Consider the following 27,667-nt stretch of genomic DNA (forward strand, 5'->3'; position numbering starts at 1 on the left):
CCCATGCCTTATAGAAAGTGTGAACTCACCTTAGATTAGCTCGGCAGATAAACAAAGGTCACTTCAGCTATTTGTGGTCAACCACGTCCGGTTAGAAAGTAGAACGAGGGTCGATCCGAACAAGAAAGCTTCGAGAGGAGGGGAGATGTTGTCGTCGGTTTCGATAGGAGAGAAAGAGAGTGTAGGGTTTGGTGTGTTTGAGTGTTTTTCAAATAATGAGGAAAAAAAACCTCATAAGGGTTATGTGTTGGTTTAAATAGGGAAGTGGGCCTAACCCTTGCATGAGCTGCCCCTTGGTCTCGAGTTCAAGTATAGTGGGCCGAGAGGAGTAAGTGGATAGAAACATAATGTGCGGCCCAAAGGTGTCATGCGATCCGACTCAAGTTGTGCGGTTGGATTTGTGTTGTGCGACCACATTACATATATACATACATTACACATAACCACATAACATACTAAACATAACATTCCATTAACATCAACGTGTCACATAATCACATAACGTTCAAGCATGTTACATTAAGGTACAACGAAAGGTTTGAAATACGAGTTGTCACATTGTTTATCTTCAAAAATGCGTTACTCATTTCCGTTCCCATCGACATCGACGACGATTCGGGCCTTTTCGCCCGGCTTCTTCTTCCGGGCGGTCTTGGTAGCTCTTCCACCGGCTCTTCATCCGGAATATCCTCGTTCACCACGGTGTTTCGAGCGTCGGAGGTCGGCGTTTCGGGTTCACCCGACTCGTTTGTTTTGGACCTCTTTGACGACCGTTTATTTTCCGACCGACCAATCGGAGTTGAGATGTTGGCCCATTTGGGGCTATGGCGAAGGATTTGCCAACACCTTAGGTACGGGAAATGGCCATTAGCATTTGTATACTCGACCAAAGCCGCTTGCGTAATGTTCTCGTCCTTGCTTCAACTTTTCCATCCGGCAAAATTGCGTTGGTACACGGTTTGAAATTTCGTGCATTTTTTGTTGATATTGGTCCACTTGCCCGATATCGAGTCCGGTGGCCGGTATTAGTCTCCTTTACCCATGAGATCGAAAAAAAAGATCTCGTATTCGACCCCAAAAAACGTATTTACTTTGATCGTTTGCTACAAAAAAAGATATCATTAATTAGTCTAAAATTAAAAAAAAAACTGAAATAAAAAACAGAATATATAAACTGAAAAATAAATAAAAACAGAAATAAATAAAAAAAAACTGAAAAACTAGAAAAACAGAAAAAAACAGAAAAAATGGAAAAAAACAGAAAAAATGAAAAAATAAAGGAAATTAAAAAAATACCTATCACCGGGTCCTCCGACACATCGATCCAAGCGCGGGTTAGCGCATACTCCTTATCGGACTCCCACGATATCGCATTTTTTTCGCTCGGGTGGTGGTTTCCGCTTTCTTTTTATGTGCCCGTTTTCCTTTTCCTTTTTGCGTCTCTGTAACTTCGGGTCGTGTTTCCGGAACAACATCTGGTTCGTGTAGTGGGGAGCCGAAAGCTTGAGCCGACCCGAACGCTTGAGACGACCCCATTCCACCGGTGTTTTGATTCGGGTTCCACCTGTAGAGATTCGGGTCCCATGATAGCGGTTGGTTCAAAAGATTCATGAACCCGGGATTTTGTTGATTGTAATCGAGAAAACCAGAGCCGAAAGGTTTGGGTCGAGTGGGAACCGGCGACACGGGGCGAGTAGGATTACCACTTTGGTTTGGGTCCGCACTTGATCGGGGAGGAATGAAGCTACGGTTGAATAGATGCATTGTATAAAAAATTTGTGGATTTAAAAAAAGGGTAGAGGGAAAGAGTGTTTGAGTGTGTATGGATTTAAAAATATGGGAAAATGGAGTAATTATTTAAAGGAAAGTTTGAAAATTAATTGATTTTTTTTACATTTATGACCGTTACCTACGGTCAAAAAATCAAAATCACCAAACCATAGCGCCGCTATGGAAATCGCGCCTCTCAAAATTTTTGGGCCATGGCGTCCTTCATCCCGGTGTGCAGCGGCGCTATATGGCGCTATGGAGCTGTATATCGTCCTACAACAGAGAGTCTTAGGCAAAATCCACTTTTTAGGTATCCTTCCCATGTTAGATAATATGTCATGAAAGAAATGCTTGATATAATTTTAAGAAAAAAAAACATTTGAAAAAAATAGAAGAATATAGAATTTTTATCATAAATATCACAAGTTGAAACAACCCCATCAAGCATGGGGGTATACACCAAAATTAAATAAAAAAACAAGAAATACTTCCCTTATGGAATAAATGCTTCAACTCTAGGGCATCCATCATCTTCCCCCATTCGCCATTGGCGATTCGCCAAAATTCTTTCAATCCTCAATCATCTCATTCATTGCTCACTTAATCTCTTCTTTTACTCGTTAATTAACCTTCCAATTGCAGATTTTCACACACAATTTGGTTCAAATCTGACGTAATCAAAAACCGCATTGTTAGGGTTACACACACGAAGATCCGCACGATTTGTTCCCTAATTTATGAGGATTTAGGTACAATTTCTTATTCTTTACTGTTTGTATTACATGTTGTTGTGTTATACGTGTATATGTTTATGTATAGGATTCAGACTGCTTATGTTGCACCCGGTGAAGCTATATGATATGTGCTTTTCAATGATTTGATGTTGAGTTGGTTTATAGAAGGTTAATTTTATGTTTTGTTATCTTGTTTTAGGGTTGGTGATTTGAAATGTGTGATTGATAGGGGATAATTGAGGATTTAGGCTTGAATTTAGATCGGTTTTCGACCTTGAGAGTAACATCTGACAGGTACTAAACCTATACGGATGATTCGGTGCCTAGTTAATGAGGATTTAGGTACAGTTTTTAATTCTTTACTATCTGTATTACATTTTGTTGTGTTATACATGTATACATAATTCAAACTGCCTAATATTGCACCTGGTGAAGCTCAATGATTAGATATTTTGAATGATTTCGTTAGTTTGATACTGAGTTGTTTTGTACAAGGTAAGGTTTATGTTTTAATATTCTGTTTTAGGGTTGGTAGTTTCAAATGTAAAATTGATAGGGGATAATTGAGGATTTAGTTTTGAATTTAGATCAGTTTTCAACATCGAAAGTAGCCTCTGATAGGAATTTAACCTATACGTACGATCTGTCACCTAATTTATGAGGATGTAGGTACAGTTTCTTATTTTTTACTGTTTGTACTAAATGTTGTGTTATACATTGAAAGTAACCTCTGTGGCTCTGTGACAAGTATTTAACCTAGAATTGAAATTGGGAATTACCTATATTTATGCCTTGCTATTAAAATTGTTAGGGTTCTTTAGGATGGTTTCTTTCTTTTTTTTTTGTTGGGGGGGGGGGTGTATATAGGATTTAAACTGCTTAATTAATCTCTTGCACCTGGTGAAGCTCTACAATATGTGATTTTGAATAAATTTGATATTGAATAGGTTTATAGGTCAGTTTCCTGTTTTAATTTCCTGTTCTAGTGTTGGTAGTTTCAAATTTGTAATTCATAGGGGATGATTGAGAATTTAGATCGGGTTTTCGACTTTGAAAGTAACATCTGAAAGGTATTTAACCTATATATGTGTCTTACTGCTGAAAATATAATGGATTATTTAGGGTTTTTTTTTTTTTTTTTTTTTTTTTTTTTTTTTTTCTGGTAGCATAAGGGTTTTATTGCATTTCTATTGCAGTTCAGAAATGGCAGACTCGAAGGTCGATGCCATACTCGAATTTCTCAAAAAGAATAAGTTCGCTAGGGCCGAAGCAGCATTGAGATCCGAGATAGATAATCGCCCTGATTTGAATGGTTTGATGCAAGATCTAAACCTAAAAGATAAAGATTTGGGAAGCAAGTTATTAGAAAAAGTGAGTACAGCTGGCAACCAAGGGAAGGGTTCCTCAACAAGTGACAACATTGCAAAGGAAAAGCATATAGTGAAAGAAATAGAACGTGGGACAGGAAGGAACGGACCTGATAGTAAATTCGAAATCACTTCCTTTGATGGAGAGTATAATAGTGAGCAAAACGGAGCAACAAGTAAGAATTTTATGTTCTCTAATGGTTCAGAGGATAATCTGCTTGATTTGTACACATGGAGATTTGATCCAAGTAACGGGTCAGCTGATCCTAGTGATAACGATGACGGTATTAGAACGGAAAACGTGGAGTATCAAATTTCGTCTCAATCAAAAATTCATCCATCTGAGGCTTCTGACACGAAAGTCTCATTGCTTGGTCCCGTAAGTAACAGTAACAGTAAGGCGAGTTTGGTTCCGAATATTGAACTGAAGGACCTTAATTCGCAACGTCCAACAAGAACCGTTATGTCAAAGGATGATTTTGCGGAAAACCCATGGTCAAGAAATGATGAATTTTGTTCTGTTAAAACCGTATTCCCGTTTTCCGAAGGAGATGCGTCAACCAGTTATAATATTACGAGCCTTGGTACTAGTGAGAAAGAAGGTGGAAAGAGAAAAACCGACAATATTAGGGCAGCGATTAAAGAACAAGAAAATGAGATTGGAAGAGCTTTGTATTTCGGAAAAATTCAAGGAAACATTGAGCCGCAAGCTTTTGGTGGGTTGAGTCTTCCGATTGTTTCGGAGAATCAGAAAGAGGAGTTACCTAGACTGCCACCTGTCAAACTTAAGTCAACTGAGAAATTGTCGAGTTTTGCTTGGGATGAGAAGCATGAACATGATGGGCCTGAACAGATTCTTACTGCTGACAATGCTTATCATATTGGATCTTTTTTGGATGTTCCTATCGGTCAAGAAATAAGTACCTCAGGTACATTGATATCGTTGTCAACACTTATATCCCTTAAGAATTTTGTTGGTGTTTGGCCCACCTTTTAGCAAACATTTATATTCAAATGGATCAATTATTTGTGCTCTTAGATGAATTTATTTTGAATTTGATCTGCTTTTTACTGGTAGATCATGTCAAACAAATGAATATACTACTGTTTTATTAATTAATGATCCAAACAAATGAATATATACATAGAAAACGAGGCCCCAACAGCTATTGAGTTCCTATTTTGTTCTATCCTAAACTAAGAACATCGCAAACTAATAATCTAATGGTAATACCAAAACTAATACATATCTAGAGATTGAATATACTTGACTAATACTCTAATAGTTTTCTTGAAAACTAGAAATGGTAAAATTATAATATTTGGATTTTTAACTTCAACACTAACTATATCTTATCATCACAATTAGACAGCAGTGAGTCAGTGACTCAGTTACACATGTTAATTCATGCACACATCTCACAGCTTTTTTTCTGCATCTTTGTGCCATTTTCCATCTTAATAATAAATTTTATATAGGTCATGAGTCTATTGTTGTGTACATTATTATGTGTTTCTTACTATCCTTGCGGTTGATGATTTAGGTTTAAAAAGGCCCGTTGGAGGTAGCTGGAGGTCAATAAGTCAAGGGATAACAGAAGACACTTCTGATCTTGTATCCGGTTTCGCAACTGTTGGGGATGGTTTAAGTGGATCTATGGATTACCCGCATGAATATTGGGATTCTGATGAATACGAAGACGACGATGACGTTGGATACATGAGACAACCTATCGAAGACGAAACATGGTTTCTAGCTCACGAAATCGATTACCCAAGCGATAACGAAAAAGTTACAATCCCAGATCCACAAGAAAGAACAACAAACAAAACCGAAGACGACGATCAATCATTTGCAGAAGAAGATTCGTACTTATCCGGTGACCAGTATTTTCATTTGAAAAACATCGATCCAGTTGCCAATTCTGATGAACGTAACACTGCTGTTCAGTATGATGGCGAGTTAATAGATGAAGAAGAATTGAGTCTGATGAGTGCCGAGCCTGTGTGGCAAGGCTTTGTCAAACCAACAAACGAGCTTGTTATGTTTAACGAACCCAAACCCGAGCGTAGTAAAGATGAGAATCAACAAAGTTCGGTTAGATCAATTGGTGTGGGAATCAATACTGATGTTGGTGATTTGGGCAGTGAAGGTGACATCACTGACACGGAGTATGTTCATAATAATGATGTCACTATTCTGCCGCACGGGTCTGATAAAAAATATCTTGATTCTAATAAGCTAACTAAAACTGTAAATGAAGGTGGATTTTCGTTTCCTCCTCCTAGAGACGGGCAGGTAAATAAACATTCATTGCCAAAGTCAAAGTCAAAGTCAAACAATGACAGTATCATAGGAGATAGAAACGATGACTTGCTTCCACCATGGAGACGGAAAAGTAACGATTCTTCAACTGGTAAAAGTTCAAGGGACGAAGAAGATGAAACTGACGTTGTAGGCTCAGAAACTTCGGGGCCCACAATGTCCTCGACTTACGGTTTTGCTGAACAAGCCGATAAAGAGGAAGATGAGAAAGTTGCCGATCCAATAGAAGAAGATCCAGGTGCATTATTGGAAGATGAAGAGGTAGTTGCTGTTCAAGAGCAAGTGAAGCAGATAAAGGCTCAAGAGGAAGAATACGAGACCTTTAATCTTAAAATAGTACACAGGAAAAACAGGTATGTAATTGAAAAAGCAGGAGTTTTTAACTTTTTTTTTCGTTTTTGGGCTTGTCTTATTCTTATTCTTATGTCTCTTAAAACACAAATTCGTTGGTATTTACCACCAACACCCTCCATTTAAAATTTTCAATTTTGACATCTGTAATATTACTACATTTTACAATTTTTATAACAACTTTTAAGATCTGCATTTTTAACCCATGTACTACTACTTCATTTTACACCCCTCAACCTTTGAAGTTTGCCTTTTTAATCCTCAAGTTTAAATTCAGGCGCCAGCCCCTCAACTTTTAAACATTGCGTTTTTACCCTTCGCACTGTTACTCCACTTTTAACGCCACCACCCCCTCAAGTTTTAACCTTTGCGTTTTTACTCCTTGCACTAATACCCCCTCAAGTTTTAAAGTTTGCGTTTTTACCCCTTGTACTATAACTCCAATTTTAACGCCACCACCCCTCCAAGCTTTAAACTTTGTGTTTTTACTCCTTGCACTATTACCCCCCTCAAGTTTTAAACTTTGCGTTTTTACTCGCACTGTTACTCCATTTTTACCGCCGCCACCCCGTCAGGTTATAAACTTTACGTTTTTACTCCTTATACTATTACTTTCTTTATACACATCCTCAACTTTGAAAATTTCATATGGTTAATGCACCACATAACGTTTGGGCTAATCAATTCGATGTTTGCAATGTACCCGCGCGGGTCTAATTGCTAGTGAAAATGACTTTGCATTTAATTGGTAAATAAATATATCTTTATCGTTTGTTCAGAACTGGCTTCGAGGAGGACAAAAACTTCCACGTCGTATTAAATTCCGTCATTGCCGGCCGTTATCATGTGACCGAGTATCTTGGATCCGCTGCATTTAGCAAAGCTATTCAAGCACATGACCTTCACACCGGCATGGATGTGTGTGTGAAGATTATCAAAAATAATAAAGATTTCTTTGACCAGAGTCTTGATGAAATAAAGCTTCTAAAGTTTGTCAACAAGCACGATCCTGGTGACAAATACCATCTTCTCAGACTCTATGATTACTTTTATTACCGAGTAAGTGATCATGATCATATAATTTATGACCTTTGTTTTGTAGGGTATACTTTCTGTATTGATACGTTTTTCATGATTTGTCTTTTCAGGAACATCTGTTAATTGTGTGTGAACTTCTTAAGGCAAACTTATACGAGTTTCATAAGTTTAATAGAGAATCTGGTGGGGAAGTTTATTTCACAATGCCAAGATTGCAGGTTTGTCACGTTTGTATACATTAGAGATTGCAAAATGGGAGGTTAGTGTAGGTTAGGTAATAGGCATAGTTATTGATATTTGATAGCGAAGATAGCGTTAGCTATCGCGCGCTTCATAGCGTATCGCACCTACCTCGCATTTTGTTAAGTTGCGACTCCATAGCGTGATTATAGCGGGATTCCGATGACGAATTCTGGCTCCGGTGCTGCAATTTCTGACCGAAAACTGCCGGAAACCAGGAAGAAGAAGAGCAGCGGTTGTTTCTTGCGTTTTAGCCTTTTAGGGTTAAATAACTTTATGTACTTTGCAACATTTAACCCCATCTTTCACTAGTTTACATCTAGTCCCCAAAACTTGTAAAATTTACATAAAAAGTGTAAAATTAGTTTATGTATTTTAACATTTAACCCCTCTATTTTCACTAGTTTACATCAGGTCCTTAAACTTATAAATTTATACATAAAAAGTATAAAAATAACATTATATATAGTTGTATATATAGGGGAGGGTTTAAATGAGAACGCAAAATATCGTGAGACTTGCAAGAACGAATGAACAAACCACGAGAACTTGGTCAAAAACAATTCAAATTCAAAATTTCCCTTTACACTTATCATTATTATTGGAATAGAATATTAGAAATTAAATTTACATGTATTCGTAAATAAAGAAAATTTACACATGTGTACGTTTGCTATTATACATGTGTAAATTTGTTGTATTTAGTTACACATGTGTAAAAACTTTATTAAGAGTGATTTTGAGAGGATAGATGAATTATATAATTTTTAATTTCTTTTTTCATGTTGTATTTTAATTATATTGAGGTTTGTACTAAAAAAAATGATTTTGATTGGTTTTTTCATTCGTTCTCACGGTTCTCGCAATATTTAGCGTTCTCAAGATATCCCTCCCCTATATAATATAAACATATAAATAGCTATTTTTATTTCTTAAATTTTTAACTACCTTATCGCTAAACACGAAATAGCGGGCGCTATTTCTTCGCTATCGCTATGTAGCATATGGGTACCTTGTTGCTATTTTTTGCTGTCGATAACTATGCTCATTCATTGGTAAATGGATTTTAACGGTCATCTCTCGTAGTATGCTCTATTATGGAGAAAAAAATAAATATAATATTTACTTGTACTCATATTTGTGTGCAGTCAATAACGATCCAGTGCTTGGAAGCGCTTCAATTTCTGCATGGTCTAGGGCTTATACACTGTGATCTAAAGCCTGAGAATATTTTGGTGAAAAGCTACAGCAGATGCGAAGTGAAAGTTATCGATCTTGGAAGTAGCTGTTTTGAAACCGACCATCTTTGCTCTTATGTGCAATCAAGGTCTTATCGTGCACCAGAAGTTATTTTAGGACTCCCTTATGACAAAAAGATAGATATATGGTCACTTGGCTGCATTCTGGCTGAACTTTGTACTGGCAATGTAAGTATCTGCAACATTTTGGGGACATAATTGTAAGAGTAAAATGCCATTTTCGTCCCACTTAAGGTTTCGCCAGTTTTGCGACTTTCCCCCAAAGGTTTGTTTTTCTGCATTTGGATCCAAAAGGTTTGAAATCTTGCCATTTTCATCCGGCTCGTTAACTCCATCCATATTTTTCGTCTTTTTTGTTTACTTAGAGGGCAATTCGATCTTTTGAATACTTGTACATTATGCTAAATGCTTGTACATAAAGTGAAAAAAAAAAATCGAACTGCCCGTTAAGTTAACAAAAAGGACGAAAATACCCCTGAATTAACGGAGAAAAATGGCAAGATTGCAAACCTTTTGGATCCGTATGCGGTAAAAGAAACATTGGACGGAAATGGCATTTTGCTCTAACTGTAATTTAGAACTTTTGTTGTTCTAGAACTAATATTTTGTATTTTTATAGGTTCTTTTCCAGAATGATTCGCCGGCTACTTTGCTTGCTAGGGTGATTGGAATTATATCTCCAATTGGCCAAGATATGCTTGCCAAGGGACGGGATACACACAAATATTTTACCAAAAATCACATGCTTTATGAGCGTAACCAGGTACTACATTTATGTTTTTTTTTGCCATTTATTTATGTTAAATTGATCTGCTTATCTGTCTAGCGTTTTTTACAACCATGGCTTCTTCTACTGGTTTCAGTTAATCAGTTACAATTGTTATTGATGTGAACTAGATTTCATCATGATTTATGGGTCGGTTAAAATGATAAGATCTTTGTAAAAACTAAATTAAACAACACCTAAAGTATTTAGTTCCTTTTTACTATCATCTTTAATAGTAGCTGAACTTTCAGGGTACTCTCTAAATTAATACTCATCCAAATCAAAGATATAGCAGCCTTAAAAATTAATTAAAATCAGTTTATACCACCGGAATTGTTATGGGCTAGGTTGTCATCTTAAACAATGAAGGACTGAATATCGAGATGTGGAGTTTAGTTGAAAAGGGTTAGGGGACTTAGAAACTACCAATTTGAGCGGGATTGCGCTTAATGATTTCCGATTTGTGAATAGCTAAATGCAGATATACGAAGAGTCAGGGTAGTAATATGAAAAGTCAGAAGCCTCCTGCTCATGCCATGCCATCTATCTTCGGTCGTATGGATCGGTTAAATGTAGAGGGTTGGTTTGGTTCATTGTTATTTTACTAAATGTTGGGTCGGTGATGGAAATATTAATAACGATAACTGACCCACTAAGTTAGGCTTAGGAAAAAAACTACAAACCAACTCATAAGTTTTTGGTTAGGTTCGGTTCAGTTCGATTTTATCTGTTAATTCGGTTTTATGCACACCCCTAGCTCGGGCATGAAATTCTTAATTAATGATGAGTGGGAAAGTTATAAGGGTGTTTTTGTCTTTTATCAATATGCTCTTCTAACACTAATTTCTTTCTTTTTTTTTAAACAAAGCAGAATATTTCTTTTTATGCATCTGTAACACCTTAATTTATAGAAGCATTATTAATCAAATGGTACTCTAATTTCAGGACACAAACAGATTGGAGTACCTAATCCCGAAAAAGACATCCTTGAGGCATCGATTACCAATGGGTGATCAAGGGTTCATCGATTTTGTCACTCATCTGCTTGAAATCAACCCCACAAAACGCCCATCAGCTGCAGAAGCACTAAAACACCCATGGCTATCATATCCTTATGAACCAATTTCATCTTGAAATATGCTCATCGGATAAATACAAGTTACATAACCGTGTACCTTAATACCTGGGATAGAGAGATTTGATCGTCAAACGGGTTTTTTAGCCTTCCACGTCAGCAAAGGTAAAGGTACGTGCCCGGGTTGGTTCCTTTGCCAAGTTGTATTTATATTTTTGCATAACCAGATTAAAAAAAAAAACTTATACGTTTAGCGCGATTTTAGTGATTTTGATATTGATTTGTTGTGGTGGAAGGTGAATCTTGTTGTACATGACAGTGTGGCGGTTTAGTATTAGTTTGTGAAATAGCCATTTAACCATTTTTTGGGTTGGCTTTGTTGTTCTCTGGGCTCTAGCCATGTGTGTAAGCCACTAATGAACATGACAAGTTTTATGGTGATGTGATGATGTTTTTTGTTCAATTTCCCTTTTTTATTTATATCATTCAGGTTTTATCTCAACTCCTCTCTCATTAACTTTTCAGGAAATCTAATTTTGTTTTAAGCAATGTTTTAAAAATCGATTATATAATTGGCACGGCGTTACCCTTTATCTGTTTATAAAATCAGAGGCGTCGTAACTAATTAAAAATTAAAAATATTGATGAATATTTGATAATGATAATAACAACTCGGCGGCGGGTTACATGAATCTCAGAAACCATCTCTTGAGTGTTCCACTAGTAGACCAGCCATGGCACGTAATGCGACACACCGACTGCCCATTGATCTTGAACAGGTTATAACTTGTATGCCGCCATTGTTAAGTTGGTTGGAAAACTAGACCACCAATAATTAACAGGAGCGATTAACGCCACTCCTGCTAACCTATTAGAAAAAAGGTATTATAAATCGTTTAACACTCAAAACAGATGATCAAACACTTTCCAACTAATAAATTATAGAGTTCTTATCAATGAACTAGATCACTCGTTTACCCGTTACTTGTCAAAAATCAACCAGTTCCGGTTCAACCCATACCACAACTAAATCGGCTAGAGGTTCACTTCCTGGTCCAACCATAGTCTTTAAGTCTTAATAACAACAATGGTTTATTTATTAAATAAAGATTAAGGTTCTTGAACAAACAATTTAAACATAAAAGTTGTAAAAAGTTAAGGAATAATGGAATTTAATAATCCCAACTTTCACCAGTTGGCCGGTGGCGCTCCCAACTTCAAAAATAGTCACTGGCGGTTCCAACTTTTGACATTTTGTAAAACATTGGACCCTTGCAAACACCGTCCAAGGGATGTTAGTGGTGACCACCAGTGGTCCAATGTTTGAAGTTGGGACCACCCTCTCCTACTCTCCTAGCAAGGGTCCAATGTTCTACAAAATGTCAAAAGCTGGGACCGCCAGTGGTTATTTTTGAAGTTGGGTCCGTTGTCGGCCAACTGATGAAAGTTGGGATTATTAAATTCCATTATTCCAAAAGTTAAAATGAACTTGCTTTGAATCAATTTTCAACCTTTTTGACTTTTTGTTTTAGTCAAAATCTTTAGTTGACCATGTTATTGGGTTGGTTATAGAAACATACCTATGACTTGAGTGATGTACTTGAGACTCCCCCAAGCTCCTTGTTACATAAAACTTTGATCCAAACTCTAGTTTATCAGCAAGATCTTCCATATCCAGAGCTAAACTCTTAACCGTCGTTTCTTCGGATTCAGGTCACTCTCTCCATAACCCAGCCTATCGAACGTCACCATGTAGATCTTAAGTTCTTCAAACAATTCCTGACAGATTCAGTAAAATCAATCTAATGATGCATCAAGATCATAGACTATGACGGAAACATAACACTTTTTAATAAAGGGTCAACATAAGGTTATGAAGTCACGTGGTCCAACTCATGTTTTTTTTAAAAGAACCTTCGATTTTATTTAGGATATTGGATTTAAATAACCCCAACTTTCACCAATTGGCCGATAACACTCCTAACTTTCAATTTGTACACCAGCACCCCTAACTTTCAACTTATTTGCCGATAAGATTCCCTAACTAACTGAACCCTAACACAGTCAGCTGATGTCACCTGCCACTTCATCAAAATTGCCATGTCAGCTGTCACATCAACTGTCATGTCATCAAAAATGCCACGTCATCAAAAATGCAACATCAACTGCCATGTCATATGCCACGTCAGCAAAAAATGGCCACATCAGATGCCACGTCAGCAAAAACTAACTGGGTTAAGGTTCAGTTAGTTAGGGAGTGTTATCGGCCAATAAGTTGGGAGTGCTGGTGTACAAATCGAAAGTTGGGAGTGTTATCAGCCAACTGGTGAAATCCAATATCCCATTTTATTTCTAAAAATCAAACAAATTTTGATGACTTTTCGGTCCATACACCCCTATTGACCTCCTTTGGTTCCGCCATTGGATGTGTATATATAGAAGACAAAGAAAACAATGACTGTAGTGACAGAATTAAAACTTGTTTTTATCGACTTTAATGGTCAAAATAATTTATTTTCAGCAGACCCTCCTGACCTCCTTTTGGTTCTGCTATAATTGGCGGTGTGAGACTGACTAATTACCGGATGGTAAAAAGATTCGTCGTAGCAATCTTATACTTGGCTGTGTGTCTGGAGACGCCGTATTCCTTATAGGCTAGATGTCTTCCATCTCTGAGGGTGACACGAGGTCCGGTTACGAGCGGACCACCAGGTGATCCGCAGAGTTTTGGTGGGCGGGAAATATAGTTGAGTTGAAGGGAAGACTTGTTCTATTAAATTTACTTTAGGAAAATAATGAAATTATCAAATTTACGAAGCTATTTCATAATCCGTACTACAATCTTCAGTCTTGACTAACTTCACGATTCTCAATGTTCTAATCAGTTTTGTTTTTCTAATTTTATTTCTAATCAATTATGTTTCTAATCAGTTGAGTTCTCACCAAGGGACTTCTCAATTATAGTCAAGTTTTCTTGATTTTGTAATTGAACATTATTTTTAGCCTAATGTCAAGCATATGCAGGTTTGATTGTCTAAATTTTTAATCACATTTTGTATATTAATCATTTAACCTTATTAATTGATTTGTATTTGAACAGAAAATGTATTTCTTTAGGGATAGACAATAGGGATGAGTTTTTTTTCCCAAATACTCGTAGTTGTACCTATACCGTACCCGTACGGCCGTACCTATACCCATACCGATTTAAGGTATTCGGTACATGCATCGGTTATTGATTTTGGTATTCGGTACTTTCGGTATTGGTACGGGTAAAAGCGGATACTGGTACCGAGTTTTATATAGACCTTTTTATATTATGTTTTATTTCGTATTATGGTATTTATAGTACTCGTATTGATTTTACATATATAGTACCCGTATTATATTGGTACTTGTACCAATTTTACCTATTTGGTACTCGTACTATATTGGTACTCATGTCAATCTATTTAGTACTCATACGAGTGCTCAAAAACTAAATAAAAACAAAATGGTACCAAAGCTGGTACCGTTTCGAAATACCTGTACCCGTACCATACCAATATATTTGGTACCCAGTTTTGTTCAAATAATACCAGTATTTTCGGTACGGGTACTGTACCAATCTTATCCTTAACAGAAAAGGTTTGATTTTCTTCTTTAACTCATGTTAGTTATAAGTATATAACAGAATACAACATCTAGCATTTTTATCACAAAGGTGTTAGACTATCTCCATTGGTGACCAAACTTAACCCAACTTTTTATTAAAAAATTAATATCTCTTTCTTCCACCTACACAACCAAACCTTACTCAATTTTTAACACACATTCACAACCCATTCCAACCTAAAAAGTATGTTTTCTTAACGAACTCGGTTTCTAATAAAATTTATATCAGGATGTTCACAAAAAGAAAATAAGAAATACCATGTATTTAGTTTTTTTTAAATGTTTGAATATTATAAGTTATTTAAGTAATTAAACTAATAGGGGAATTAGTTTGGGTTGCAACCAAGGTTGCTCCACCAACTTGGTTGCCAATTTTAATTTCATTTATGATTTTATTAATTACTCAAAGTTTTGTCTTATTGGTGACCAACTCAACTTTAGTCACCAATGTACATAGCCTTAGGTTATGAGTGGAGGCTCGATTTGGGTGGGGCTTGGTTCAGTTTAGAAGACACTTTTGAAGCAAAAGAATTAAACATTAAACATTAAACATTAAACATTAAATTAAACATTAAACACTATAAATAAGCAACAAGTTTGGGCTAAGGGTGGTTGTACCCTTAGCTTTGGGTGTTTCTCAAAAAAAAAAAAAAATTGGATATATGGTTCTGCTTCAAACACGTGCCAATCACTGCAACATCTCCTCTTCTTCCCCCAAAACACCACACCATCTCATTTCTTCTTCCTCCCAAAAAACCCGTTCTATTCTCTGTCAACACTCAATAGTCTAACTGATTATAAACCTAATAAAAAAAGAGATAAGGGGAAATGTGGGGATATAGAGATGAAGATATAGAAGCGCCCATCGTAGCCGACAAACACGGCGAGGAATCAAAGCGATGATGGTTGTGTTCTTCGTTTTTGTGACAATCGTTTGTTTACATGGTGATTTCGGTGGCTGATTTTGCGTTCCAGGATCGTCAATCGATGGTCGTTTGTTCAGTTCCTCTTCACCAGAGAACGGCGATGAATGTATGGGATTGTCAGGTGTTTCTTTTTCATTGAATTGAATATCAGTGAATTATTAAGAAACCCTAATTTTTAGGAGTTGTTTTCCTCTCATCGCAGGTGGTTTAATCCGTTAGGGTTTTCTCTTCAGCAAAGGATGTTGTGTATGAGCAGAGGTGAGAAACATGGCCGGTTTTTAACTTTAATGTATTTTAATTTTTGCAGTTACTTCAATGTTTTAAAATTTAGGGCATAACTTTTGAGCTAAGCGTAAATATATGTGAAAGTGTAGGCTGTTTGGAATTTCACCTACCTTTATATGCAATATGGAGAGAGATTTCATGGGTTTAATTCTAAGGAAAAAAGCCATTCAAGCAGGTATTTATGTTTTAAATATATATTTTTTCCTTCATAATATTTGGTTTTATTGAATCAAGTATCAACCATAAATCTATGCTAGAATTTTGTGAAATGTGTTGCATTAATTTATATTTTTATCCTACATTTTGGAAGTTTTTAAATTTTATTTAAAATTCATGTTATTGAAACTATGATGAATTTTGTTGATGTTTTGCATAATCTGATACGAACCCAAAGCCTCTGCTGGGCCGAACTGGATTAGAAAGCCCACCTGGGCTAGGTTTGGGCTGGAGTGGATCAGAAAGCCCACCTGGGCTAAGTCAAACCTAATACAAGTTGAGTGGCGGGAGAAATATGCTGAGTGGAGGGAAAAGAGCGGGAAATCAGGAAGTGGAGGAGTGGGGTAGAAAACCACCGAGTAGTTTAGGAATTATCTCTATATATTCAGAGTTTTGTTTTAGATTTAGGGTGTCTTTTGATTTTGATTTAAAGTGTTCCAGTATTTGTATCGGAGATCTCGCCCTTCTCGAAATCGGGCCGACTATCTATCTTTGTTTTCAGTAATTCAATCCATCTTATTTTCTGTTCCTAAATCCAAATTCTGCACACCTAATGCTCACTTAAAACTATAAGTGTAAGTCCACCAATCATAGAAATAGTAAACCTAAATGTTAGTTGTGTTTATTATACTGTATTTGTTAAGAATAATGATTTTAATGTTGCCCTTTCATGCAGCTTGCATCTGCTGATGGTGTATACCTGTGTTATACAATACATGGGCCAGGTTCCCAACTTATCAAGCAATTATGGATTCACACAAGTGTTGGAGATTTGCTCAGAAAAGGAATCTCTTACAACAGTGTATATTTGTATGGATTCCCGACTTCACTTTTTTTTGGTCGATGCACAAAAACTAGAGGTGGAAAAAAGGGCAAGTTGGGAAGGATTATAATGGGTTCGGGTCGATTAATTCTCATGTGAAAGTCAAAAAAAAGTTGAATTAGGTTTGTGTCTACCAGCCAGCACTCCTAAAATTTTTGTCAATATTAAGGTAATAAAATAATTAAGAACTATACTATAAATATGTCACACCCCGATATTTCCACATATTATCGGTGGGCCCGGTGGTGAGTATCGTGACGTAGTTGATATCATCATAGTCAAACAACACAATTTAAATGCACAGCGGAAGCAAAAGATGAATGTATTACAAACCGATATAAATTAATATCAAAGTATTACAAACGGAAAGTAAAGGATCCACAGGCGGATCAAAGATAAATAGGATCAATGTTCAACAAACTTTATGCATCTAAGCTTGCGAGACTTCTATTTGATGCTAGGAGAGACCAGCCTATTACGAGTAGTACCTGCACTTAGCCTTTTTGGGAAAATACGTCAGTTTACACTGGTAAATACAATTTAACTGACTCATTTTGAAAAGGTTTAGAAAATTGATTTGAATGCACAAGGCACAAAAACATTTTATAACTTGGGATAATTATTTGAATATAAACTTGTAAAAGAATTACGTGTTCCTTATGCGTTCAGTAGCCCGGGTTTACGCTGGGTTAAAGATCAATAGACACACCACATGATATAGTCCCGCAACGGTTAATTCCGAAACCGGCGTTTATACCTTATTAATTATTTTTGCACTAACGGGTGTACGCCTACACCCGTATGCTTAGGTCGTGGCCATTTCTTAAAATGATGCCAAGGATATCCGGGACATGGTCATTAACCCCCCAAAGGCTTTAAGCAAACAAAACAATTTAAACAGGTCATTTCAATGATTTATCCTTCATTTGATTAAAGATTCAATGCCCGACCAAGCGGTATTTTATATATCGTACCCCAAGCCCGTATAAGGGAAAATAAGTTAAAAGTATTTACCTGAGCAAATTTTTATAATTTATCCCAGCCGTATACCACCAAGCAAGTACAGATAGCTTTTACTGGGCTCCTAAATCTGGAACGAAGGTTTTTGATAACCTATTAGATTCCTAACGGGTCTTAATTAAGCGTATGCTTAGACCGGTTAGTTTTAAAGGAGGATACGGTTCAAAACGCATGATTAAGCGAGAACCGGATTAGAATGTGGTTTAGACCCGACAAGCTTGTATACTTGTGCAATGAGGGTAAACTAAACACATTCTGGATTTTGAGACAAAAATGATAAGGTTTGACCCGTTTCGGCTAATTTATGCAAACTAGTTACATAAGCCGATCCGAACGCGAAAATTGCGTAACGGGTAACCAAAAAAATCATGAACAGGTTTCCTAAGTTAATATGCCTTAAATATGTTGTGATATCAGTAGGATACCTTCCATTATGCCCAAAACGAATTTAAAACCAATTTATGCCCCGCAAGGGTATTTTGGTCATTTTAAAGGTTATAAGAGAGATTAAATATTATTCTGAGTTTCAGGTCTGATATAATCAGTAAAAATACTTAATTTAATAAGTTATAACAGTAGGATATTTACCTATATGTGAATTTTATTATTTATAACCAAACTATGCACCGGAGGGGCATTTTGGTAATTTCACATAGGGCTTAAAGGTCAAAACTGAAAATCTGAGTTTAAAAACTTTTGCTTACTGTTAAAGTATATAAATTTACTTAAAATATCAGTAGGTATCAAGTCTTATATATTAAAAATAGTTTTTATACATACTATGCGCTTAAAACGCGTAAAAAGGAGGTTTTAAGCAATTTCTGGGTTTTTAAAGAAAAGATGATATTTTTATCATTCCAGAAGGCTTAAAATATTTTATTTATCTTATAAAATCAGTAGCAAAAGGTTTGGGGTCAAAATGTTTTGTAAAACTCAATTTATAAGCCAAAAGGGCAAAACCGGCAATTACCGAATCAAGCTTAGAACCCTATGTTATGCTCAGTCTAAAAATAAATAAAAATCTTCAAAAATCCCAAAATATTATTTTATATCAGTAGGTAAAAATTTTGGTAACAAAAATTGGGTTTAGATAGGATATACGCTAATTATGCCGTTTAATTCATAAAAGCTTTTCATTTACGCTATTGAGCATAACTCCTAATCTAGACCTCAAACTGATGTCAAAATTTAGGGACAAGTTTATAAAATCAGTAATAAAGATTACTGTTCTCTCACATTTTCAAAAATTATTGTTTTAGGGTCAACAGGGCATAACGGTCAACATTTATGCATTTTAACGGAAACATGCATGATCTAGGATTTCTATGGAACCAAGTTGTATAACCTCGGAGGGTTATACTAACCTATAATATGGTCCTAATGGTATCCTAAGGCATATCTAAATTAATCTAAATCGGGTCAGAACTAAAAGTCAAAACAAAAGTCAACTTTTGCGACTTTCGGTTCCGAACCGAGCCTATACTTAGAATTGTCGGGTTGAATCATGCTTAGGCACGTTCAACTAATATTTACCAAGTTATTAAAGTGATAAAACTGATTTTATGGCTTTTATATTAGTAGTTATGTATTTTATTTAAAACTAACCCGTTTGCTTTTATTTGACCCGACAATTTAACTAAGTAAACGTGGTAATTAGGAGGGCCCTTTTGAGGGTTAAACACCTACCTAATTACGGTCACATAGCCATGTTCGTTGCGAACCATGGCTCAACCGTTTAAAAGTCAAAGCGTTTATCGAAAATGCTTGACTTTCGGTTATAACCGCTAAAATTAAACTAAGCACGAAAGGACACTTACAAAGGGTCCAAGCAAGGAGGGAATTAATCTTGGATGTTGAGGTATGAAGCACAAGGGCCCCAACTTAGAACAATTTAGATCAAGGTGTGAATGAGAGAAAAATCAAGAGGGGTATTTATAGGTTTTTGAGAACCGTTAGGATCGTCTCTCGTAAACCATGATCAAATCTGAGCCATACACCTCTTACCCATGGTTTACTAAACAATGGACAGCCCCTAGATTCAATTATGAGAGTATGGAAGCAAAACCAAAGCTGGTTTTTGTTTTTCTGTTACTGGGCTAAGCTTACAGACCGTATAGGTCCTGGCATACGGTCCGTAAGGACCTGGTCAGCAAACAGCAACTTTCACTTGTTGACAGATTTAGCCCCTGCACTTCCAAATGCCATTTCCGACATATCTAAGGCCCGTTAAACCATTTTTAAGGCTCTACAATGATGCCTAAGTATGGGGAACATGAAACATGCCCAAAAATATGCCGGATGTTGGTTCGTTTGGTCGTACGGTCACGTTGTTCGGTTAATTACGACGAAACACGGACGGACGCGAAAAACGAACCAAATTACGCGATGAATGGAATTTTATCATGCCACACACTAAAATAAAATATTCTACTGCTTACATAAATTTTTGGGTGTCCGGGGATATTCAGAATGCGAGATATGCGCGAAAGTGCAAACTTGTGCACTTTTTGACACTTTTAGTCCCTGCATGACATAAAAGTTTATTTTTGCGCACCAAACACCTCTAAGCCTATATCTAAGCTATATCAAGGATAAATAGGGTATGTTTAACTCATGGCCATATTCCGGAAGGTCCGAGACCCTACGAATCGACATACTTTTGCAGTTTGACGCAATTAGTCCTTTAATTGCGCAAAGTAGCGCGAAATGTTGTTTAATGATATCCAAGCCTTCCATGGCCCATAATGGGCATTACCAAGCATATACTTAAATATTACTACACTCTTGTTCGCTTAAATGGTCACCGAAAGGCGTAGATTCAAAAGTTGACGCTTTAGGTCCCTCTATTGCGCAAACTTGCGCATCTCATCATTTAATAGCATTGAAGCCTCATCTAATCTATATTAGGAATTCTTGAAAGTATTATTGAACATCACGATGCTTTGGGTTTGCTAAAAGGTCATTCAGAGGTATAATTAAACATATTGACACTTTTAGTCCCTCTTACTTGCAAAGTTGCGCGTAACTTTACTTATAGGCATAAAAACCTTGATCGGCCAATAATTGGCATTCCTGAGAGTATAATCAAATATCATGAAGCTCCCGGTTAGTTAAAAGGTCACTCAGAGGTAAGAATTAACATGTTGACGCTTTTAACCCTTTATTGCGCAAACTTTCAATTTATTCCGCAAACGGTTACACTCGATCGCCAAGTGGCTCATTTGTGAATATAAATATCATGAGAGGTTATTTAGAAACTTATTTTAGGTATGCGAACACATCCAGTCCTTTCATAATCAAAGTTTTCGATTTTTCAAAAAATTATTCCCTTAAATTCAATATTGGACTTTATTAGGGTTTATTACACGTGTCAATACATCATTGGACGTGATTTTACGAGGTGTTACAAAATATAAATACAAATATTTCTTAAATAAATTAGATGGCTTTTGACCTGTTTAACCTATCTGTCCCATTTCAGTTTTAGCTACATGTAACCTCTGTTGTCAACATTCACCCAGGGGCGCGACTACGCCCACTTTCTAATATCAACGTAGCCTTTTCGAAGGCTTCACTTGAGAAGCCCCATTTTCAGGTCCTCGCCTTTTAAGCGCCTTGCATTGAGGCCCAAAGCTAACCCTTTGCGTCTTGAGTGCGCTGATACAAACCCAGAGTTGTTGGGTCAGAATTATTGCTGGATAGAGGTAAACGGGTTGGAGGGAAAGTATTCAAAAATTCAGAAAGTTTGGATGATCCAGAAATTGAGGGAAGTGGGGCATAACTGCTGATTAACTGCCATTAGATTTAGAGTCTTTATATTCAGGTTTTGTTTAGTTTTTTAAGGGTATGGATATTTTATTTGAATTGTGATCTCTGATCAAAATTTAGGAGACTAGCCCCTCTCGAATCGGGCCGACTATCGTGTTTGTTCTTGTTTCAATTTAATCATATTTTCAGTTCCTATCATGCGCCTTGCGCCTTTCACAACTATGCTTATAACAACCCCGTTTTTAGATAAATACAAAGCAAGCTGACCTGTTTACATATTTTTCACCTTTCCTAGGTAGTGACATGACACCAGAGACGATCACAAAAAGGAAGCATCGAAATTACTCAAAAGTGCAATTAAATCTGGTGAACTGATAGATTTTTGATTGATGGTTTCCCAAGAAGCGAGGAGAACCGCGCATCTTATGAACAAATAATGATATTCTTTTTTTATTTTCATTTTAAATGGGTTGGATAAAGTTCAGTAGGCCAACATGAGCCTAGGCCGTTAGTTATATGGGTTTCTCATGTTGACCCATATATACTACCTGAATCCGTTTAGCCCTGCCCCAAACCCATTTATTTCTTGTCTGCTTTGACGTCTTTTAATATAATTGTCATGCATTTGCTTATTTAATAGTTTGTTCATGCTCTAATGGTTCAAACCGCATATTGCGGTATCTTGTCAATCTAAACTGGTGACATGCCTCATTACAACTTAGGTAATTTTTACCTTGATTATATCATCTGGGTGATGATGTCTTTTATACCTTATGGCTTATCAGCAATACATGGTCCACATACTGCTACCTAAAGTAGGATATTTATCATTTTATTTGCACACATTCACTATTGTTTTAACCGTATGGTCTTACAGTTGTATACCGATTATTAGATATACAAATGTATGTAGTATGCTAGGTAGGATGTGGATGCTCAAAGTCCAAGGTATCCCAATCTTCACTCAAAATTGTTCAGCAACCTTCATAGATTAACGTTGCATGTATGCCCTCTTTTTCAGCTGTTTTGTTGTTTTAGATATTAAGTTATTTTTGAGACTTTTTATGTAGAAAGATAGAAAAGTCTTATGGTTTTAGAACAATGTTGGATGTCTAGAGAAAATGTAAGTATGGTGATCTAAAGTGTGTATATATATATATATATATATATATATATATATATATATATATATATATATATATATATATATATTCGTTTAAAAAAGTTATATCTTTTTTTTGTCAGGTTGGATGAGGCATATGCTCTTATGAGTTACGACATTGCAATTTGTTTCTTCGTTATGGGCCTGAATTAGTTATTTATTGGCTTAAATTTAGATAGTTGACTAAATGATATATAGTTGTTTACATTTGTTTGCAATTTTATAGAGATAGAGAAGCATTATTGTTGTCTGCTGTTAATGAAAGCAAGTGAAAGTCGTGTGTTTTTCTTCTTTTTAAATTGTCATGGTTTTACGTTTTCTTTCTTCAAGACTGCCTTATGTGTAATTAAACTTGATTCATTTATAAATAACTTTTTTTTTATTTTGTAGAACGACTTAGTATTTTGTCATGGCTTACCCACATGGTCTTTTGTTAATAACACTAATATCCTACCTTATCCTTACTCTTGGTGAGATTTACTGAGTATGATGATGATAATAGTAATCTCTGCAGTTGTAACTACTAGAATAAAAAGACAGAAACATGGCTCTAGAAGTTTGGATCTCATCATTAACTATAGTGTTATTTTTAAATTCTTAAACCAACTTAGGGGTTGTTTGTTTACCTCTTAATGAAGCTCTTAATGGTTCAGACCTCTTACTGGTTCAGCACTTAATGGTTCAGACTGTTTGTTTCGTGAGCAGATGTCTGAATGGTTCTGACATTTGCCTCTGAATGGTTAAGTTTTATACAGAGTCTGAATGGTTAAGACCTCTAGTCTGAATTGGTCAGACATTTGCATCTGAAGGGTTAAACATTATACTGTCTTAATGGTTCAGACCTATTACTGGTTCAGCACTTAATGGTTCAGACCACTTACTGGTTCAGCACTTAACCATTCAGAAGTTGCCGAACAGCCCCTTATTTGGATATTGAAGTTGATGTTTAATTGTATATATTTTTATTATCTATTCACTTGATAATTTAGTTTTTAATGTAGCGCAAATAGATATTTCATTCTTCAGAAACAAAAACGGAAGCAAGGGCCAGAAAGAAGACTAATGAAACACGACTATTGAAGTTTACCCCTTATTTGCATGGTCTATTGTGGCAACTGCGTGGGATGTTGTTAGTCCACATTTGTGGAATTTTGGTATTGTGACGTGTAAAGGAGGCGCCGATTTTCACTTCGTTCCACCATTTATCTTCAACAGAGAACATATGAGATATGGAGTGTCCGTATCACAAATGCGGCCTACAAAGCCTAATCGATTTTTCAGTCTATCGACTTATTATGTTCAGTTATGACTCTAGACCCTAATATTGTTGCTTAGTATCAAGTTTGCACTATTAGCTTTGCACAATTGATTAAGAATTTGGAAACAATTGATATCTCCATGCACATAGTTTGGGATGTGGTTGTCGGATGAGTTTGGATACTAATTCTTTTTATACATATGTAAGAACCCCGCCGTATTGCGGCGGGTACTAATCCTAGTTAAATTAAAGACATAAAGGCTTGCCCGTTTCATCTAATTAGAGCCCATATATTAGTTTTCTTATTCCCTGCGTTTGTAATCCTAATCTTGTAATTATAAATAGGCGTCTTGTATTTGTAATTCCTAATCACGAGTGGTGAGAAGTAGAAAGCAATAAAAACCCTGGTTGCTGCCTGTGGACGTAGGTCAGTCGACCGAACCACGTAAATCCTTGTGTTCTTGTGTTCGTTTATTTTCTACAGGTTATCGTTTGTGTGTGTTGCTTCCGCGTGCGTATACCCTAACAAGTGGTATGAGAGCTTAGGCTCGTTTACACACCGAAAATTCGATTGCAAATCCGGTTACTCTTTTTTACTTGTGGGAGATCAAGCCAAGAAGAAAACAAAGTTGTTTTGATTTTTTGTAAAAACCCCAATTATTGAAGTCGTCGGAAAACTCCTTTTTCGCTGGAAAACTTCTTTTTGGCCAAAAAACTCAACTATTTGGCCGGAATACTCAACATTTTCGTCTCAAACCTTTTTGTAACCTTAGATCGAACCTTTAGAAACTTTTTTTCTGGCCAAAAACGGTTTTTCGGTGACCACAGACCAACGGCGCTAGAGTTCTGTTAGTTAGGGTCCATTGGTGGCCAATATGTCAATAGTGGGACTGCCAGTGTTTATTTTTGAAGTTGAGACTGTTGGCAGCCAACCACGAATAGTTTAGATTATTAAAATCCAATATTCTAAAAAAAATCAAGTATCATAATGTATACTTGTATGTTTGTCAATTTGTTACATAATTAAATAAGAAAGTTGAGGTTAATAATTAGCAAAACTAACTTCTACTATACAAATGTGATGTCGTTCTCCTTTGTTCCCAGGGTTGTTTGCTTTTAAGACTTGATTAACGGACCAATTACAAAAAAAAAAAAAAAAGAGCATTGACACACGTAAATCCCATTTCTTATGATTTTTGCATGTGATCTAGAACCCTTTTAAACCTTAATGTTCTTTTTAATGCCACTTTTACTATCTAACACATGAAAATGAACCATTACATTAAACTCCACACCTTTAACTGATTAATTATTCGATATATAAGTGTCATGAAACCATAAACCAAATTGCAAATTAACACTAATCACCTCTACATCCCCATTGTTATAGTCATGAAAACAATGAGTTCATTGCTTCTATGGCTTCCATTCTTGATAGTCTCTTCGGTCATGGAATCTCTAGTCACCTCGCAACAATCTCTTTTCGCGATACCACCTCCGCCACCTTTGATACCTAAGCAAGTGAGATGTCGTTCTCCTTTGTTCCCGTCATGTTTTGGTCAATGGCACACTTGTCCGACCGACTGTAGAAAAGACTGCTACATAGATTGTGTTTCTTGCAAGCCTGTATGCGGTAAGTTGTTACCGATTGATCTAATCATTTTATTCGGCTGACTCAACAATACAAAAAATAAAAATACAAAAAATAAGCTGAAGCTTGAGGCCTATACGCGGGTTCAATTCCCAGTTTTGTTAGGTTTGACAAGTTCTGCTAGAATTGTGTAACTTTATGCCTTTTAGTTATATTATACAAAAGAGTTAATTACTGTTTACGTCTGTGGTTTGTCAAAAGTCACTAATTCAGTCCATTAGTTTAAAAATTGCGAATTCAGTCCCTGTGGTTTCACTTTCGTAACCATTTCAGTCCACCTCGTAACCATTTCAGTCCCTGTACTAACGGAATAAATGGATTGAAATGGTTACGAAAGTGAAACCACAGGGACTGAAATGGTTACGAAAGTGAAACCACAGGGTCTGAAATCACAATTTTTAAACTAATGGATTGAAAGAGTGATTTTTGACAAACCACAGGGACGAAAACAGTAATTAACTCTAAATTAAAAAAAAATTGTGCCATCATATTCTCACTAAGGAAAAAAGTATATACCCTATAATTTTATTAGTGCATGTTACCTATTTTTTTTTTCAACTTGATAAATAACTATTGTGTATCCTTTCAAAAAAAAAAAAAAAAATAACTATTGTGTGATTATGATCCTTTGAAGGTTGCAATAATCCCGGAGCTTTGTGTCAAGACCCTCGATTCGTAGGCGGAGATGGTGTCACATTCTACTTCCATGGTCGAAAAAACCAAGATTTCTGCCTACTATCCGACCGCAACCTCCACATCAACGGTCACTTCATCGGAAAACGAAACCCCAAACTCACTCGCGACTTCACATGGGTGCAATCCATTGGAATATTATTCGAGGATCACAAACTCCTCGTCGGGGCAAAGAAAACATCAACATGGGACGATAGCGAAGAGCATCTCTATATATCCTATGACGATACGCCACTATCCCTTAATGGGGAAAATTGGAATTATCGCAATTCGTCCCTAATGATCACTCGAACAAGTCCAACTAACAACATTGCCATTGAAGTGCAAAATAGTTTCCGGATCATGGCCAAGGTGGTCCCAATCGGCGCGGATGAATCGAGAGTTCACGGTTATAATATTACAAATGATGATTGTTTTGCACATTTGGACTTAAGGTTTAAGTTTTATAGCCTAAGTGATGTGGTGGATGGTGTTTTGGGACAAACTTATAGGAGCAATTATGTGAGTAAGATTAAAGTTAGTGCAAATATGGCTGTGATGGGTAACATACCAAAGTATTCTACTTCGGGAATATTTGCTACTGATTGTATTGTTTCCCGTTTTGGTAGTCGAAATGGGGCTCCGAAGATGGATACCTAGTTCATCTTTCATTGTACTACACTACTACATGTATTATTCGTGAATGAAATAAAATAAATGCCTTATATTAATGCATTGGAGGGTTAACACATTTTGTCTAGCTTCATAACATAGTATATGTGGTGTTTGCATATTTTTTTGTATAAAACCTCAAAGTTTACACCTCAAGTAGCAACTAATATATCAACATTTATGTTATATTTCATGATATTAAGTTTTTTAAACAAAAGTACCAATAAGCTAATCTTGTACATCAAACTTATAGGAAATTACATCTTATTCTTCTAGACTACTCATTATCTAAAGATATTATCAAAATATCAATAGGAACTCTGAACAAACAATGGGAAACTTGTGACATCTAAATCGGCAGGGGTGGATCTAGGGGTTTCTCAGGAATTCTCTTGGTTTGGAAAAAATGGAAAAAATTAATGCAAACCTTGTATGATTTAGAAAAAGCGTAAAATGCCAAAATTCTAACAGAAAATCTAATTTAACAAAAAAAGTTCATACTCAGTTTTCCATTTTGATGGAAATGACAATAAAAATAAAATATTGGAGGCTCATATACAAAATGTTTATTTTTTGACTGAATGACAAAAGTAAACAAACATCAGGTACGATTTTTGCATTTTACTCTTTGGGA

General features: G+C 36.1%; 2 protein-coding genes and 1 long non-coding RNA gene across 5 annotated transcripts; all 3 read left to right on the plus strand.

Annotated features, from left to right (window-relative positions):
- Positions 1–2,212: 2,212 nt before the first annotated feature.
- Positions 2,213–11,389, plus strand: LOC110894784 (serine/threonine-protein kinase STE20). 2 transcript variants are annotated; one of them, XM_022142013.2, is made up of 9 exons: positions 2,223–2,519; positions 2,704–2,846; positions 3,701–4,800; positions 5,416–6,550; positions 7,328–7,607; positions 7,697–7,804; positions 8,975–9,253; positions 9,705–9,848; positions 10,797–11,389. In XM_022142013.2, the coding sequence occupies exons 3-9, from the start codon at positions 3,708–3,710 to the stop codon at positions 10,983–10,985; spliced, it is 3,228 nt and encodes a 1,075-aa protein (XP_021997705.1). In that variant the 5' UTR covers positions 2,223–2,519; positions 2,704–2,846; positions 3,701–3,707; the 3' UTR covers positions 10,986–11,389. The 2 variants fall into 2 exon arrangements, with proteins under 2 accessions (XP_021997704.1, XP_021997705.1); XM_022142012.2 differs by lacking the exon at positions 2,704–2,846 and having other exon boundaries at positions 2,213–2,519.
- Positions 11,390–15,289: 3,900 nt separating this feature from the next.
- On the plus strand, positions 15,290–22,749 carry LOC110896643. Of its 2 annotated transcripts, XR_004874836.1 has the most exons (5): positions 15,290–15,612; positions 15,709–15,764; positions 15,881–15,966; positions 16,684–16,817; positions 21,914–22,749. It is a non-coding gene; the product is annotated as an uncharacterized LOC110896643 (long non-coding RNA). The 2 variants fall into 2 exon arrangements; XR_002568047.2 differs by lacking the exon at positions 21,914–22,749 and having other exon boundaries at positions 16,684–17,354.
- A 2,604-nt stretch (positions 22,750–25,353) lies between these two features.
- Positions 25,354–27,096, plus strand: LOC110896644. The gene is made up of 2 exons (XM_022143867.2): positions 25,354–25,671; positions 26,324–27,096. Exons 1-2 carry the CDS (start codon positions 25,431–25,433, stop codon positions 27,019–27,021), a joined length of 939 nt encoding a protein of 312 aa, XP_021999559.1. The 5' UTR covers positions 25,354–25,430; the 3' UTR covers positions 27,022–27,096.
- The last annotated feature ends 571 nt before the right edge of the window (positions 27,097–27,667 follow it).

This window comes from Helianthus annuus, chromosome 12 (genome assembly GCF_002127325.2).
Source record: "Helianthus annuus cultivar XRQ/B chromosome 12, HanXRQr2.0-SUNRISE, whole genome shotgun sequence".
Taxonomy (NCBI): Eukaryota; Viridiplantae; Streptophyta; class Magnoliopsida; order Asterales; family Asteraceae; genus Helianthus; species Helianthus annuus.

What these genes read in the sequence shown, in the direction of transcription:
- LOC110894784 (XM_022142012.2), top strand. Translation starts at nt 3,708, where the DNA reads ATGGCAGACTCGAAGGTCGATGCCATACTCGAATTTCTCAAAAAGAAT. An exon ending in ATAGTACACAGGAAAAACAG is followed by an intron (nt 6,551 to 7,327) that starts GTATGTAATTGA and finishes TCGTTTGTTCAG; the next exon opens with AACTGGCTTCGAGGAGGACA. An exon ending in TGCTTTATGAGCGTAACCAG is followed by an intron (nt 9,849 to 10,796) that starts GTACTACATTTA and finishes CTCTAATTTCAG; the next exon opens with GACACAAACAGATTGGAGTA.
- LOC110896644 (XM_022143867.2), top strand. Translation starts at nt 25,431, where the DNA reads ATGAAAACAATGAGTTCATTGCTTCTATGGCTTCCATTCTTGATAGTC. An exon ending in TTCTTGCAAGCCTGTATGCG is followed by an intron (nt 25,672 to 26,323) that starts GTAAGTTGTTAC and finishes GATCCTTTGAAG; the next exon opens with GTTGCAATAATCCCGGAGCT.